This window comes from Prionailurus bengalensis, chromosome F2, assembly GCF_016509475.1.
Source record: "Prionailurus bengalensis isolate Pbe53 chromosome F2, Fcat_Pben_1.1_paternal_pri, whole genome shotgun sequence".
In the NCBI taxonomy this organism is placed as follows: Eukaryota; Metazoa; Chordata; class Mammalia; order Carnivora; family Felidae; genus Prionailurus; species Prionailurus bengalensis.
Window position 1 is genome coordinate 74,351,857 of NC_057353.1, and position 16,727 is coordinate 74,368,583.

General features: G+C 44.1%; 1 protein-coding gene across 1 annotated transcript in view; it reads right to left on the bottom strand.

Annotated features, from left to right (window-relative positions):
- TMEM71 (transmembrane protein 71) overlaps positions 1 to 16,093 on the bottom strand; it is a 28,553-nt gene extending 12,460 nt beyond the window's left edge. Inside the window, exons 1-5 of the mRNA XM_043601785.1 lie at positions 13,033 to 16,093; positions 11,592 to 11,673; positions 10,034 to 10,094; positions 7,969 to 8,181; positions 6,325 to 6,497 (exon numbers count right to left, since the gene is read on the bottom strand). Coding sequence (XP_043457720.1) covers positions 6,325 to 6,497; positions 7,969 to 8,181; positions 10,034 to 10,094; positions 11,592 to 11,637 — 493 coding nt within the window. The 5' untranslated portion in view covers positions 11,638 to 11,673; positions 13,033 to 16,093. The remainder of the gene's footprint in view (positions 1 to 6,324; positions 6,498 to 7,968; positions 8,182 to 10,033; positions 10,095 to 11,591; positions 11,674 to 13,032) is intronic.
- Between the last annotated feature and the right edge of the window lie 634 nt (positions 16,094 to 16,727).

Consider the following 16,727-nt stretch of genomic DNA (forward strand, 5'->3'; position numbering starts at 1 on the left):
AGAGAGAGAGAGGGAGACACAGAATCCGAAGCAGGCTCCAGGCTCTGAGCTGTCAACACAGAGCCCGACGCGAGGCTCGAACTCCCAAACGGGGACATGGTGACCTGAGCCGAAGCCAAACGCTGAACTGAAGGAGCCACCCAGGCGCCCCCGGCTTCCTTCTGTTTTCAAAGGGTCTGTTTCTTCCAAGCATATTTCCCTACGTTTGCATATAAAATGGGCATTATTGTTTGCCGTGGAGGGAAACACAAAGCCACGTACAGATGTTGTCATCAAAGATATTTATAGGAGAGGCATGCGCTCTGGAAAAAAATCACAGACCTCAAGCTGGGAAGCCCTGCCCGTGGTTGTCTTGCCTTTCTTTCCTCGGACTGGCAGAAGCGGAGCGGGCAGTCCTGATCAGTCCTCCCTGCACGAAAGCTTTATCTTCTTTCCGTGTGACTCACAGCCTCTGGGAATGTCTCCCAAACTGCAGCCTCGGGGTCTGGGAAGCTGCTAAATGCCACGGCTAAAAAAATGAATTGCAACTGATGAGGAAGGTGGTCTAGACACAGCTGCAGAAGGGGTGAGCTAAGGATAAAATAGGCAACCAATGAAAACCCTTGTTCGTCTGAAAAACGAGGGACGAGCAAGTTAGGGGAAGTAAGTTTTGATTGCATCCGTGGCCCCGGAGAGAAGACGGCAGAACAATTTAATTTTGAATTTTTCTTGAGTCTTCTGATGAGGCGACGTTGGCAGAGAAAAATAAATTGCTGATAAAAGTCACGGGGCCTTGGGTAAATCCGGAAAACCAGAAGTCTGGGGAAGATTTGATTACATTTGACAGCAAAGATGAGGGATTTCAAAGTCCCGTGAGCCCTCCGTTGCCTAATTACTGATGTTGCAGGGGGGGTGGCTTGACTTGTTACATTTAGAAGATGTTTGGAAACCATGAGGCTTTTAGCAAGATATCTCATCCTCATGCGGTGCCGCTGTGGTCCAATTGCTTTCCGATTGTTTGGACATGTTTCCAGGAGGCAACTACAGGAAAGCTAGATGTTAATTTCCAAATATGCGGAACACTGCCTTCGGAACAGCGATTCCCAAACTTCCAGCATCCAAGCATCATTGTGCCGATTTTTGTCGTATCCTGGAGCCCGCTCACTCTTAGCCATGTCTTATATTTTCTCTAAATTGTTTTGTTAAACCCCTTACTTTAAGGGAAACTTGACATCAATCACTTACAGGCCACACAGAGAAAGCAACTTAAAATGGACTACAATGAAAATAAGAGCTTCTTTAATTTGCCCTCAATATTGTTGTACCACAAAGCTCTGAGCCGGTTCTTTGTTAAAAAGAACTTTGTGAAAACAAGAGTAGCCAGAGTTTGGAACCTTAAAGCCGCCAAGATTTTAAGCTGAGCCTTTCTCCTGGGTTGTGTTAGAAGGACTGAGGGAATCGGAAAAGGTGTCGGAGATGCTCCGTCCCTGTGGGATTCAGGGTTCGTGACCTCTGCGTCCCAGAGGTGTCTGTCCCCCCCCCGCCACACACTTCGGGAAATGTTGCTTTAGAACCAAGAAGAGACTTGCCCCGTGTACTCCAGAAAGCCAGCCTCGAACCGAGGGATGGAAACTTTCAAAAAGCACATGATAGGTCAACGTAGGCAACCCACTGCCACAACGGTATTACCAGTGGGAGGAAGAGGCAGGCTTAAAAAGTCACAGCAGTCCCAAGTGGGGAAATTCAAGGAGACAGAAAGTAGACTTAAGGTTGTCAGGGGCTGCGGTTGGGGAGGGGGCACAGGAATAGGGAGTGGCTGGTAAGGAGTGTGGGGTTTCTCTTTGGGTTGATGAAAATGTTCCCGAATTAGAAACTGATCCTGGTTGCCCGGTTCAGTCACGGTGGAAAATAATAGGGAGGTTCCTCAAAAAAGTAAAAATAGAGCTGCCCTCTGTCTTTACCCAAAGAATATGAAAACATTACTTCAAAAGGATTCATGCGCCTCTATGTTTATTGCAGCATTATTTACAGTAGCCAAGACAGGGAAGCAGCCCAAGTGTGCATCGATACATGATGGATACGGAAGATGTGGTACATATTATACAATGGGATATTGCTCAGCCGCAACAAAGAATGAACCCTTGCCATTTGCAACAACATGGATGGATCCGGAGAGTATAATGCCAAGCAAAATAAGTCAGTAAGAGAAAGACGGATAAATACCATATGATTTCACTCACATGTGGAATTTAAGAAACAAAATAAGTGAACAACAGCAACAACAAAAGAGAAAAGCCAAGAAACAGACTCATAACTATAGAGAACAGACAGTCCCCAGAGGGGAGGTGGGGGGTGGGGGTGGGGGATGGGTGGAGCAGGTGAAGGGGATTAAGTCGCTTATGATGAGCACTGACTAATGTATATAATTGTGAATCACTATATCCTGCACCTGAAACTGACTTAGCACTGCATGTTGACTATACTGGAATTAAAATCAAAATTCTTTTTTTTTTTTAAATCAAAATTCTAAAAAGTGGTCATGGTTGGACAAACTGCCTTGTGAATATCATTTGAAGAAACACTGAATTGTACACGTTAAAATGGGAGATTTTGTGACATGTGAATTATATCTCAATTAAAAGGCAATTCGTGCTCTTTATTACCGTAGGCATTTGTGCCAGGGATGTGTAGGCATCTGCCAGGGATGCCAGGAGTAGGCAAGATAACCTCTATGTGGCCTTCTGATTAAAGATTCCATACGTCTCTTGTTTATCGGAGACCTTAAAGCTACAGGACTCTTGAATTGACTCCTTTATTAAGCTGAACACCATTAGCCATATTCTCCTCTTTGATGACATCTTGCTCTTCGGGTTCCCTGCCTGAGAAATTTTCCCCATATAGCATAGTGACCTATGCTCAAGACTCTTGGGTTGGAATCCAGGTGACACTATCTCCTTGTTGTGTGCCCCTAGGGAAAGGACCCAGTCTGCCTTAGTTTCCCTCTCCATAAAATAGGGAGGAGAATAATATTCTCTCCAAGTTGCTGTAAATGTAGGGTTTCCTTTTTTCATGATGCTGAGTAATAGTCCCTTGTACGTATATACCATATTTTCTTTACCCATTCACCATGGATGGACACTGGGTTGTTTCTATATCTTGACTCCTGTAAATAATGCTACAGGGAAGAAGGGAATGAGAATATCTCTTTGAGATTCCAATTTCAATTCTCTTGAGTCCATGCCTAGACGTGGGATTGCTGGATCATATGGTAGTTCTATTTTTAATTTTTTTGTGAAACCTCCTCATTGTTTTCCGTAGTGGCTGGACTCATTTGCATTCCCACCAACAGTGCACAAGGGTTTCCTTTTCTCCATATCCTTGTCAACATGGACGGATCTAACACACACACACACACATTGTAATATACCCTCACCGACATTGGAGACGGGATCTACATAACACAGATTGGTTGGGATGGCTGGCTGACCCATGGCACTGATTACGGTAGGGAAAATTATAACTGGAGTTTCTGTTCAACCTCCTCAGTTCCTTTCTAACTCCCCTTTCTGCTCATTCACGTTTTCCGTAGGTAGATCCCTTTATTCCAGAGACCTCCACTACTTTTCATATTGGCTTCCAAAGCAATATCTCTAGGCCCTTCCTTTGCTCCGGAACTCCTTTGTTACATTTCCAAACCTCCCCTGGCCATCTTTCCCCTTCCCATTGGTGCCTCAAATTCAGCTCCTATGAAATAGAATTCATTGCCTCGCTTCTTTCTTTCTTTCTTTCTTTCTTTCTTTCTTTCTTTCTTTGCCTTTTACGACTAATATGTCCTGTGCAGAACGCCAGCCCCCGTGCTAATATGTACCTTTCATGAACTCGTGCATTTCATCCTCACAAAAATTCCATGTGCTTCCATTTTTTTCTCTTTTGTATATGAAGAAATGGAGGTCATGGGGATTATTAACTTGCCCAAGAACACCGAGGGTGGGAAAAGATGGCGTCAGGACTTGAATCCCGGCCCACCCAGCTCAAAAAGCCTTATTAACCTCCTCATCATTCCAACAGTACTGTCTTCCAGGCCTTTGTGATGGCAGAACTTTTCATGCCGCCCTCCCCTCCCCCCACCCCGGCTTTCTTTGATTCCCTCCCATGTCTCATCATTACATTCATTCACCAGCCTGTCCATTCTGCCTTGAAGAACATTCCTTAAATCTCCTCCTCCCTCTCTATTTCCAGAGCCGCGTTCCTTAGGGTGCCCATTGGTTTGAATTGCCTCTGAGTGCTCACTTGGTTTTCTTCATTGAATCGTTACTTCATGTTATTGTAAAGGTAATCTTTGAAAATTCAAATCTGATCATGTCATTGCCCTGCTTAAGAGCCTTCTAAGATACCCCTGACTGAATAGGATAAAATCCAAACTCCTCAACACGGCACAGAAGGTTCTCCAAATATATCTTTGGTCTATCTTTCCAGGCTCATTCCCCACCTCCCTGCCTCTTTCTCTTCTCTTTGTGCTGTTTATACATCCTTGTTATCGTGAGAACTGGGATACCCTCAATTTAATTAATCTTGTGTTCGTGTAAGAATTGTGTCTTCACTTCACAAGCACCCTGTTTTGAAACTAACCCAGGATTACACTCACACACACACACACACACACACACACACACACACAAGCGCATTTAAAGCCTTAATCATATTGTGGCAATATACATTTCCTGGTTTTGATAATGACTGTATATAGTTGAGTAAGTCGTAACCAGTGAGGGAAGCTGGATAAAGTATAGGCAGACCTTCTCTGTACTATTTTTTGCAACTTCTCATGAAGCTATAATTACTGCAACTTAAAAGTTTTTTAAAAATTAATGTAGCATTGTGTTTTCTGCCCAGGAAGCAGGTTAAGAAAAATGTAAGACATGTAAGTACTCTACCTTTATTATTACATTATTGTATTACAGGACTCGTCTTGCTTGCTCTTGGAGCCTGGGCTAAGAGGTCTATGTTGGAAAGAAAAGCAAAACCCTTCCTAGAACTAGAGCTAAGACCAGGCTTTTGAACCAGACAGACCCACGTTGGATTCCAGTTCTGCTGTTTTATAAACTTAAAATTAACTTGGGCAAGTCACTGAACTCCAAACCTCACGTTCACCATAATTATAAAAAGTGAGGGTGTGGGGATACTTAAACAAGGTAATGTATATAAACAAGGTCATAAACTTAAACAGGACAAAATGTAAAGTACTTAGCTTATGAATAAACATGTTTGACTTCTCTCTCGCCACATCAGCAAATCCTGTTGGCTCTTTTTTATTTTTCAAGTTTTTTTTTTTTCAACGTTTATTTATTTTTGGGACAGAGAGAGACAGAGCATGAACGGGGGAGGGGCAGAGAGAGAGGGAGACACAGAATCGGAAGCAGGCTCCAGGCTCTGAGCCATCAGCCCAGAGCCTGACGCGGGGCTCGAACTCCCGGACCGCGAGATCGTGACCTGGCTGAAGTCGGACGCTTAACTGACTGCGCCACCCAGGCGCCCCTCAAGTTTTTTTTTTTTTTAATGTTTATTTATTGTTGATAGAGAGAAAGACAGAGCATGAGCAGGGGAGGGGCAGAGAGAGAGAGGGAGACACAGAATCGGAAGCAGACTCCAGGATCTGAGCTGTCAGCACAGAGCCCAGCGTGAGGCTCAAACTCACAAACCATGAGCTCATGGTTTAATACAAAGGGTGGGGCTTTTTATTTTTTTATAGTTTATAATTATTTTGAGGGAGAGAGAGAGGGAGAGAGAGCGTGCACAAGTGAGGGAAGGGCAGAGAGAGAGAATCCCAAGGTGAAAGCACAGAGACCAACATGGGGCTTGATCCCACGAATCGTGAGACCGCGACTTGAGCGGAAATCAAGAGTCAGACACTCAACCACTGAGCCACCAGGTGGCCCTTAAGTGACTTTTTAAAATATGGCCCATTCTTTCTTTCTTTTTTTTTTTTTAAGACAGGGTGTTTTTTTTTTTAATTTTTTTTAACGTTTTATTTATTTTTGAGACAGAGAGAGACAGAGCATGAACAGGGGAGGGTCAGAGAGAGAGAGGGAGACAGAATCCGAAACAGGCTCCAGGCTCTGAGCTGTCAGCACAGAGCCCGATGCGGGGCTCGAACCCATGAACTGCGAGATCATGACCTGAGCCGAAGTCAGACACTTAACCGACTGAGCCACCCAGGCGTCCCTGGCCCATTCTTTCTATGAAGTGATGGTCATCTCTGGAGTTTACATTTGGCTCAGGACCACATGGTTGCTGCGGCCCATTTGCAAATGATACTTCACCGTGGAAAAGGCGATTCAAACTCACCGATATCGTTGCAATGGTGCGTGTCCAGCCTCCCGACCCCCTCCAGCCAGGTGTCCTCACTTAGGGAAGAGTCAACATCACCAAAGATATTTCCATGCTGCCAGGATTTAGAGGCACCAAGGCTGAAGAGATTAGAAAAGGAAGGGCGGATTCTCTTTTTCTTTCTAAATATCCTGGAAAGAAATGAAAGCATGATACATAATGAAAAGCAGCCCCCTGTGGTTCAACACCGAGAATTTAGTGAGAATCATTTGATCCATAGAATACATCTGCAAAGCTCATTTCATTTGTTCCCTCTGTTAACCCCACAGAAGTTTCTTAAACTTCTGTGTGCTCCAGGTGCCTGGATCGATATCTAAGATACTGAGATACAAGATCCAACCTTGGGCACAGAAAGTTCACAACCCATTATAGGAGAAAGACAAGGATAAGGCAGACGAAGCTAATGCCTTCATAGAGCTTTTTCTGCACCAGGGGTCTTTCTCAGTGGTTTCCATATGATAACTCACATTATCCTTGGAACAGCTTTGGGAGGCAGGTACTGCCGTGACCCCATTTTTTCAGATCAGGAAACTGAGGCACACAAGGCTAAGCAACTTGGCTGAGATCATCCAGGAAGTGTCACAACTGGGCTGCAAACTGAGGCAGGCTGGCTCTATGGTCTCTTCTCTGCATTACCAGTGCTATGTAGGGGGCTTGTGCTCTGATGGAACTAACTAGAAGCTGCACTGAGAGCACCAGGGGAGGCATTGCTGATCGGGAGTCAGGGGAGGCTTCCCGGGGGAGGAGACCACTGAACTGCATAGGACTATCTGGTCTATTCATTGAGGAACAGGTAGGTCTTATATTAAGTCATGCTAGGAAATAAGGCTGGGGAGGTAAAAATAAGGAGGGAATGAATGAAGAACCTTGAAAGTGACAATAGTGGAGAAACTTGAATGTCGTGTGAAGGAGTTGGGTTTTGACATCGGAGCGAAGGGAAACCACTCCGTATGGGCATGATGGTGACGTAATTTGTTTCACATTTCTGAAGGATCTTGACTACTCACACATCCACACTGCCAGCAACGTGTCCTCTACATTGTAACCAGTGTCGCCGTGCTAAGGATAATCCGGTCATTTGTCAATGGCTCCTCTATGCCTACAGAACAAAGCCCAACCCCCTTAGCTGGACTTGAAAGTTCTCGGCTCAGCCCCCGTGTCTGCTCAGTGTTCTCTCATGTTCCTTCCACCCTGAGGTATATCTCTGCCAAACCACCCGCCATTTCCGAAATTGTACAGGGTCTCCTGGAAGTCTCCTTTGCTACTTTCATTTTAACTGAGATCCTACTTCTCTCCAGACTCAAATCGATCTTCATTATCTCTAGGAATCTTGTTTCAACCGGTTTCCCCGCGTGAAATAGCCTTCCCTTCCTTTTCTCCTGCCCTGCAGTCTATTCAGACCTCCGCCCCGGCACCCGTATCACTTGATCACCTTGGTTTATTTTCATGTCAGCTATCCCTGCCCCTTGTCGGTCTTTACGCTTCCATGGTCTGGAGCAGGAATGAGCTCTCGTAAATCATTGCTGAGTGAACAAATGAATGAACGCGTAATTAATGGATGGATTGGATTTTGGATTCTTTGACGTATTATCCACTACTTACCTAACTAAATTCTCCTTGTAAAGAACACTGGCCTGGGGTGGGCTCAGAGTTATGTTGCCATCTTTGTCACAGAGGAAAGGGTCCTCTGTCCAAACATAGTAGCCATTGGAGAGGAGTCTGGGACTTCGGCGACAGGTAACGTGGGAGCCCGTCAAGAGAGCTGCAGAGCAGCCTTCAAAGGAACTGTCACCATCCGGGAAATCACAGGCAAAACTAAAGAGGGAAGAAAGGAAGTAGTTTAAACCTCCACCCACCACGTCCAGGCCCATAGGAACCACATTTCTAGCCACCATGAAGGAAAACAGCTCTTTGCATTCACGGCTACCTCTGTGCATGCATGCATTCAGCCACCTGAGAATGTCACTCTTAATCTGGGCTTCATCTCCTCGCTAGTGACAGCATTGGACAACAGGGCATTTAGCGCTTCGTTCTGTTTGAAACATTTTGATGAAAACGTTATAGGCTAATCAGTCTCCTCGCCATAGGATGCAACTACACCCTTGACAGTAATCCATTTTCTTGGATGGAGAAATTGCAGACTGGCCTATTTGGGGTGCTTATCATATGAGCTTATTTATTTGGGGTGCTTATTATATAAGTTTATTATTACAAGCTATTTGGAAGCTTACAGTCTCCACCCCCTCCCTTTGAATAGTCCTCCAATTGCCATATCCTTACTCTTCCCCTGCAATAGATAAATTACAACTGTGCAGCCATCAGATATATATGAGTTACAAGGTGAACACGCAGTCAGAGAGATCTTTTTGACTTTGGCCAATTTCCCACCTGGTCAGCTACCCAAACGACCATACAGTCTGTGATCTGGTATCCAGGGAAATCTCTTAAGATTCAGCTGGGTAAATATCCATGTGTCTTAGGTTTGAAAAACAATCACATGCCTGTGTGACTGAAAGGCAACATCATGCCGCATGCTCTACTGAATTTCTGGTAAAGTGTTAAATGTAGAAGCCTGTCCGCAATTAATACGTGCACTAAAGTTAGTAAAATACTATTTTAAATGGATATTACTTATTGAAAATGTGGACCTGGCTCATAGTGAATGCTTTATCTACTTTTCACTAACCTCCCCAAAAGCTAAGTATTGTATGTAATCATCATTGTACTGTAGGAAAAAAAATGTATATGTATATATATATATACACATATATATACACACATATATATACACGTATATATATGTGTGTGTATATATATATACACATATATACACGTATATATATATAATGTATATATATACACGTATATATATATAATGTATATATATATGTGTGTATATATGACATATATATGTACACACATATATATAATGTGTATATATGTATATATATACACATGTATATATATGATGCAGAAGGACAAATAACTTGGACATTTTATAATAGCCAGCAAATGATAAAACTAGGATTCGAACCCCTATCTGGAGGGCTCATTCCACACGGCTTGTTAGTTCGTGCTTCGCTGATTCATTTGACGGTAGCGAGAGGCCTGGCATTTACAAACAAGGGCAGGCTCTAACGCCAACGCACGATTCCTTTATACCACTGGCACATTTTACAAAATGCTAGAGAAAACATCAACTGAGGCCTGCGTAAGGAATAAAAGACAGAGAGAAGAGGCAGGGGAGGAAAAAAGGAAGGAAGGAAAAGGAGCCTTCTTCGGAGAACTTGAACAAAACGGTCGACTCGACACGTGTTTGTAGAACATGGCATTCGGCCAGCTGGTGCATTGGTGCGGGATTTTGTTGCTCTTACAAACTGAGATAGCAAAGCATATTTAGGAGAACCTTAGTTCGGGAAAAAGTAATCAGTGTTCCGTAGTTTCTTCACTCCCCAAACAATTCACTTTGCCACGCCCCACCCCCCACCATTCCGTTATTAGGTTATGCAAGTTTTCATTTTGTGCGTGCATGGGACTGAAGATTTATACCCACGCCAAAGCTGGATGGGAGCTAAAACTAACATTTTTAAACCAGGAATACAAGAAAATGAGACACACAGGGGGAGAACCGTGATTGACGTGGCTTGCGAGAAGTCCCATGGAATACCTTGGGAAAAGGCATCTGGGAGACGGCTCTCCGGTATATCGTCTCTCAGAGCCTGAAGAACCTGCAGAAGCATAACGGGAGAGTGCAAATTTATCACACCTCCCCACCACGCATGACTGCAAATAACGGAGGCTTTAAAGAAGGTGTGAGTAGTTCCTGCCTCGGCAGGGAATCCAACTGGTGCGGCCATGCAGTGAAATCAGGACTAACCCAACTTGTCACCGGGGCCGAGCCAGAAATAACCCAGGGCTTCTGTCATCTGTTTCTCCTCTCACTCCGTATGCCTCTAGAGGTTTCTTACCGGAGGATGAGGGCAATAATAAACCATTAACATCAAACCGACTCATCACGAAAAGGAGGAAGAAAGTATCTTGTGTGAAACTGTAGAAAACCCAAATCAATTACTCGGTGTGCTAGCTTTTTTTTTTTTTTACCTTACTCAGTAATTTGAGGAATTCAATCATTTGCTTAGACTGTCTCTCATTAGCGCATTTTAAGGCACTCCCGTTGTAAACTCATGAGGAGAAGACATTAGGGAAGGAAAAAAATAAAGTTTTGTTTTGTTTTATATTTTTTTTTGTTTTTTTTTGGGGTTTTTTTGTTTTAATTTTTTTTTCAACGTTTATTTATTTTTGGGACAGAGAGAGACAGAGCATGAACGGGGGAGGGGCAGAGAGAGAGGGAGACACAGAATCGGAAACAGGCTCCAGGCTCTGAGCCATCAGCCCAGAGCCCGACGCGGGGCTCGAGCTCACGGACCGCGAGATCGTGACCTGGCTGAAGTCGGACGCTTAACCGACTGCGCCACCCAGGCGCCCCTTGTTTTGTTTTATATTAATAATTTTCCAACGTATGAGGCCTGTGAATATTCTTCATTAAAAATAAATCATCCTTCCTTTCATTTAGCCATTCACTCCACTTTAACCAAAGGCATAGCACCTAATCTCAGCTGGGGAAAGTGCAGCTAATTAATATCCTACACTCTAAAGCACGATTTTATATAGTCATGTGTGAACACTTCTAATAGAGAGGCTCGGTGAAACTTGATTCCGTCGTGGACGGTTAGTATCTAAGACAAAGCAAGGAGCTTAGACCTTCAGATTGGGCTGGTTGGTTTGTAAGGAGTAAATCGTAGGTGTGTGAGGTGGGGTTAGAAGCAGGGTTTGGGGAGAAAATGACAAGAGGAAGGAAGAAGCTTGAAACCACTGCCGTTTGAACAACGCCCTTATTTTCTGCAAGTAGCTATCAAAATCATTCAGTATTTTTTATAGACAGTTTTGCATCTTAATAGTAGCTGATAAACAATCTCCTTTCGCATTTACGCACAGGCATCTAGAAAACCAGTGATTTCTTTTCCCCCCACTAAAAAGACAAATACCACATTTCTCTCCAGGAAAGAAATGAAGTCAAAATCATTGCCAAAGTGAACACTGGCATTGAAGAAGCACAAGCTACTGACAGATGGTTAATGGTACGAGTATCAGCAAAATCAAAGCAAGGAAATTGCTGAAAGAAGTCTAATCGTTCGAAAGATAATTGCGCATAGCAGCTCTCCTACATTTACTTGCCACTGGTGTTGACATCAGTTGAGATGTTCGGTACATCTTGGGAAGGCTGCTTGTTCAAACTTCACAGATTTTCTGAAAGAGACATTAAAAAGGAGGTGGATTATATATTAAAAATAGAACAATGATGCCAAAACAGATGGCATCTACTAATTGCACTAGTCAGGCTTGTTTACTGAACGGCACAGAGATTTAGGGCTGAAGGAGGAGACTGGGATGAATGACCACCAGGGTTGCACCTGCTACAATGTTATATTACATTTTCCATCGTCTGGCTTGGTGCGTCCAAATAACCTTTTTCTGTAAATAAGAACAACATCTTATTTGGGAAACCCAGATTGATGTGGTTGATTTGTAGTCAAAATAACTAATGAACACGAATTATTTGATTAAGAAACTGGAAAAAAAAAAGATTGGTTTTAGAGCCCTCTAACTAAACGTGTTTGTATTTTCGTCATGCGACACACATCACCCTCATTATCAAGTTTCAAGCGACGCTTGGGGATCGGCGTCCGTCTTTCGCACAACACCTCCAACCCTTGACAGGTGGTCATAGAGAGGGCTGGTGGTCTTTAAGAGGTGCTGTCAGCATGGACATTTGCAACCAGTGCAGGCAGCATTGCCCTAAAAATTGTCTGCCACCAGGCAGATTTCAAAACTCAGTTTGCATGAGCATGTAATTTACTCTCTCAATTACAAATTAGGCATATATCCAAGTGTGTAAATTACGTCGACTTTGATCATATGCCATTCACCGCATAGATCCACCTGCTGTAGACCATGATACTTTGTACACAGCGCTGTTCTCATAGCCTTGCAAGGTAGGACTGAATTCTTGTTCTGATTCGCCACCTCTATCCACATTTTGAAAATGCGATGTCTAGTAATGGATTGTTTTTGTAGCTGTCACACATCAAGTCAAACCAGGATAATCCTAGAGCTCCAAATGGATTCTTTCAATAAATTATATGCCACAGCTTTTAGAAAATATAGATCCTAGCTTCTAGAGACCTTTAGGGGAGTCAAGAGAACTTTCTGGAATTCCTTGGAAGATCTCTAAATCAAAGCACACATTCGTAGATGTTGCTCATTTAGAATATAAACCAATATTGTTTGCATCATAATATAATAGTTTGTCACTGTCCTTTTGACTTTTGATCGATATCATCTGAAGTGTGCAGCCCAAATTACACCATGTTAGCTTTCCCCAAGTATTGAGTTTAACTTTCAACCAACAAGACCTGTGGCCGAAGGCAAGGTTTTCCTGCTATGTCTTACAAATATTTGCGTCAGGCCACAGACAGTACAGTTGATTAAGGACTAGTCACACTGGAAAAGCTTTCAGTAACAGCTCTAAATCTTTTCAAGAAACAGCTTCTGTCTACCAGTCCCATCAAAGTCACACATCCGTTCTGAAAAATAATCTGTCCATACGTGTTCCTTCCAAAGGGAGTTCCCAGTTTCCTCTTCCCACTGATGAAGAGGAGAATTACTGAAGTATGAAGCTTCCTGTGGCTGACGGTGGAGACATCCAGGATTCAGCAGGTTGTCGGCTGAAAATAAAGACAGAATGTCAACAGGTGCAGGGAAGTCTCATCATAAAGAGAAATCCCCTTCGCTCCTCTTAACAGATGCGTGCACGCATTACCGTGTGCAGGAGTGTGCAGAGAGGTTTTGTCTTCAGCGGCCTTTTGCTGTTTTGGTTGTTTCCTAGAATAAAAGGGCATGTCGTTCTTGAGAAAGTCAGCCTTAAACCGCTCTTGTTTTCTTTCAAAAACAGCCTGTGTCACCAGAGACTGAGAAGCAGAATGAGGTCACACTTCCTGTTGGGCTCACATCAGTGGCATTCACGCCCAGGAGGATGGTGAAACCTCCAGTCTTCTGGACCAGCGACAGGTCAGGTGCGGCCCACAGATCAGGCCAGCTGGATACATCACGGTCGCTCAAGGGATGCTTTTCTGAGCTACCTCGTCACACCGAGCTGTAAGAACATAAGAGAAACTTCTGGAGAACACTTCTCAAACACTTCTTGCTTGTCATCTTCTGGTGCTTTCCAACATGAGTACTGCATAGTTGTGCTCTGTCCAAATCGACTCAGTTTATTGGCGATAATGCGTGGATGCTATTAGAGTCAGAATTTTATTCCATACCAAGAGCTGGATTTCATGAAAATGTCCATCGTGGCAATATGTTGATTCACCAAAGGTTGAGCTTTCCAGGAAACTCCCTGCGTGGCATTTTACATTTTATATTTACATTTTAGTTGAGCTCAAAGAATTTCCTGCTGTCGGTGGGTCCCTACAAATCTCTGCTATTGTAAATGATAAAAAAAAAAAATACGTTCCGACAATACTGAGGTGCATTGGGTAGTGGAAAAAGTGTGGGTGCAAAGCCCCAGGGGGTCAGCCCGGAAGAAGAGTTAATCTCATTCTTTCTTGGGGTTCTCCCAAGAAAGGGGTTCACCTTTCTCCCTGAGGTGATGCCAAAGGCAGGATCTTCTATAGAACATGCTCCTAGCAACAGAAGCTGTTAGTGGAGCAGTCACGTCGAGTCTTGGTAGAAAGTTTGCAAAGATGACCCTCAAAGATGGTTGTGTGATCTCTTTCCCTTCAGTGTGGGCTGAAGCGAATAACTTGCTTCTCCTGCGTAGATGAGACACAAGTGATGGGTTGGCACTCCCACGATTAGGTTACAAAAGACTGCGGCTTCTGTCTTGTTGGCCTCTCCATTACCTTCTAGGCTTACACGCTTTGAAGAAGCAAGCTGCCATGTTGGAAAAGCACACAAGACCAGAATCTGAGGGCTTATCTGAAATACCAGTGAAGGACTGAAGCCCTCAGTCCGATGGCTGGGAATCCACTCAACCGCCACGTGAGTGCCTCAGAAGTAGATCTTTCTCCAGCTGAGCCTTGCCATGACTACGGCCCCAGTCAGCCCTTTGATTCCAGCCTTTGAACACCCACAAGCAGAGAAACCAGCTCAGCATTGTCCATATTTCTGAGCTGTAGAAACTATGTGATAAAAAATCGTATTTGAAAGCACAAAGTTTGGGGTAACTTCTCACACAGCAATAGATAACTAATACATAGTCCCAACAAATGTGACTTCTTGGGCCATTCGTCGTTCCAGTCTATTTGGTCAGGGTGCCAGCCTTAGAATACAGGCACGTTTATTCGAGGCTGGGGCTGGTCACATCTGCCTACATTTACCAGGTAGCCATTTTGCCCAATGGCAGTTCTGGGCGTCTGGTACCCTCTTCCTTGAAACCCATAGCTCTCCTCCTTGTTGGTCTCTCTCTGTGTCTTCTATTCTTTCTATTTTCATCCTCCTCCTTCCAGCCCCGGCTAATGTTTTCTAGAGGAGGAAGGGGAAAAAAAAAAAATCCTTCTGACTCCTCAAGACCCCGGGCTCTGCCCAAGTCCACAAGTCCCCTTTCCCAAAAGACTGACGTCAAAAAGGCTTTAGTCTATTCCTTTACTGATCTGGAACCTATCAGGACACCATTAATGATCCCAATCATTGCTAACTTTATGGAGCCCTTACTAGTTCCCAGGCGCTGTTCTACCTCCTTCACAGATAGTATTAGCACATTCAATCCTCATCCCAACTCCACGAGGGAGGCTCTGTTATTAACCTCATTTTACAGATGAGAAAACCGAGGCGCAGAGAGTCCGATACTTCGCTCGAAGTCACGTGGCCGGGAAATGGAACCGAGACTATGAGCCTGCCTTCTTAACCTGTAAGCAATAACGATCACATCAAACACGTTTGAGCATTTCCTATGAGGCAGGCACCGTATGAAACACTCCGTGTGTGTGATTAAACCTCACCCAGCCCTAGGAAATAAGTACGATTATTACACGCAGGCAGGATGGCAGTTTGGAGGGGTTGCCCACCCCATCAAGGGTCAGGGATGGAATTCTAGCCCTGGAGCCCACCCCTTCGCTCCTCTCTCCCCAGGTCCACTTGTCTCCTGGCCGTTCCTTAAATGCCAGACTCGTGCCTGCTCCAGGATCTTGTGCTCATTCTTCTCTCTGCCCAGAACGTCCCCCTGATAGTCGCAGGGTGTTCTCTCACCTCCCTTGGCTCTCAGCTCCAGTGTTTTCCGTCGCTAACTGAACTGCCCTCCGCACACTCTCCTCGCTCGTTCCCTGCTTTATTCTTCTCCTGAGTACCTTTCACTCTGCCACGTACCGCAACTTTTATTTTTTGCAGTGATAAATTCATTCCTCAGCCAGACTGTAAGCTTTATGAGGGCAGAGAGTTTTGTCATTTGTCTTCATTCCTGGAGACCCGACATCAAGGATCCTGCCTGCCAAGAAACAGGTTATCCAGAAACGTTTGGGGAATCAATAAATAACTGAAGTAAAAGCTAGGTAGAACTGAATTGAGCCCTCTATCCTGCATGCTAGAAAGCAGCACTTTTATTATTATTTTTTTTGATCTATTTTTAGTTTTTTGTTTATTTTGAGAGGGAGAGAGAGAGGGGCCGAGAGAGGAGACCGAGAAGCCCAAGCAGGCTCTGCACTGTTAGCGTGGAGCTGGATGCGGGGATCGAACCCATGAACCACGAGATTCTGGCCTGAGCCGATGTCAAGAGTCAGACGCTTAACCAGTGGAGCCACGCCGGTGTTTTCAAAAGTATGTTACGGGGCGCCTGGGTGTCTCTGTCGGTTAAGCGTCTGACTCCTGATTTCTGTTCAGGTCAGGATCTCGGGATCTCACCTCTCCATCCCGACAGGTGCAGAGCCTACTTGGGGTTCTCTCTCCCCTCTCTTTCTGCTACTCCCTCACTCTCCCTCTCTCAAAATAAAATAAACGTAAAAAAAAGAAAAAAAGTATGTTCCCCAGAATGCTCAATCCTCCATTATCAGTGGAGGGTATGTGTATGGAAGGAGAAAAGTGTAAGCAGTAAATATAAGCCTGCTCTCACCACTAGAAGTCCTACCCAGAGCAACGAGGCAAGAAAAATAAGTAAAAGGTATTCAAATCAGAAAGGAAGAAGTAAAATTATCCATTTGCAGATGACGTGATCTTATATATAGAAAACCCTAAAGACTTAAAAAGAAACTGTTAGAACTCATAAATGAATTCAGTAATGTGGTTTTTTTTTCCTTTTTTTTTTTTTT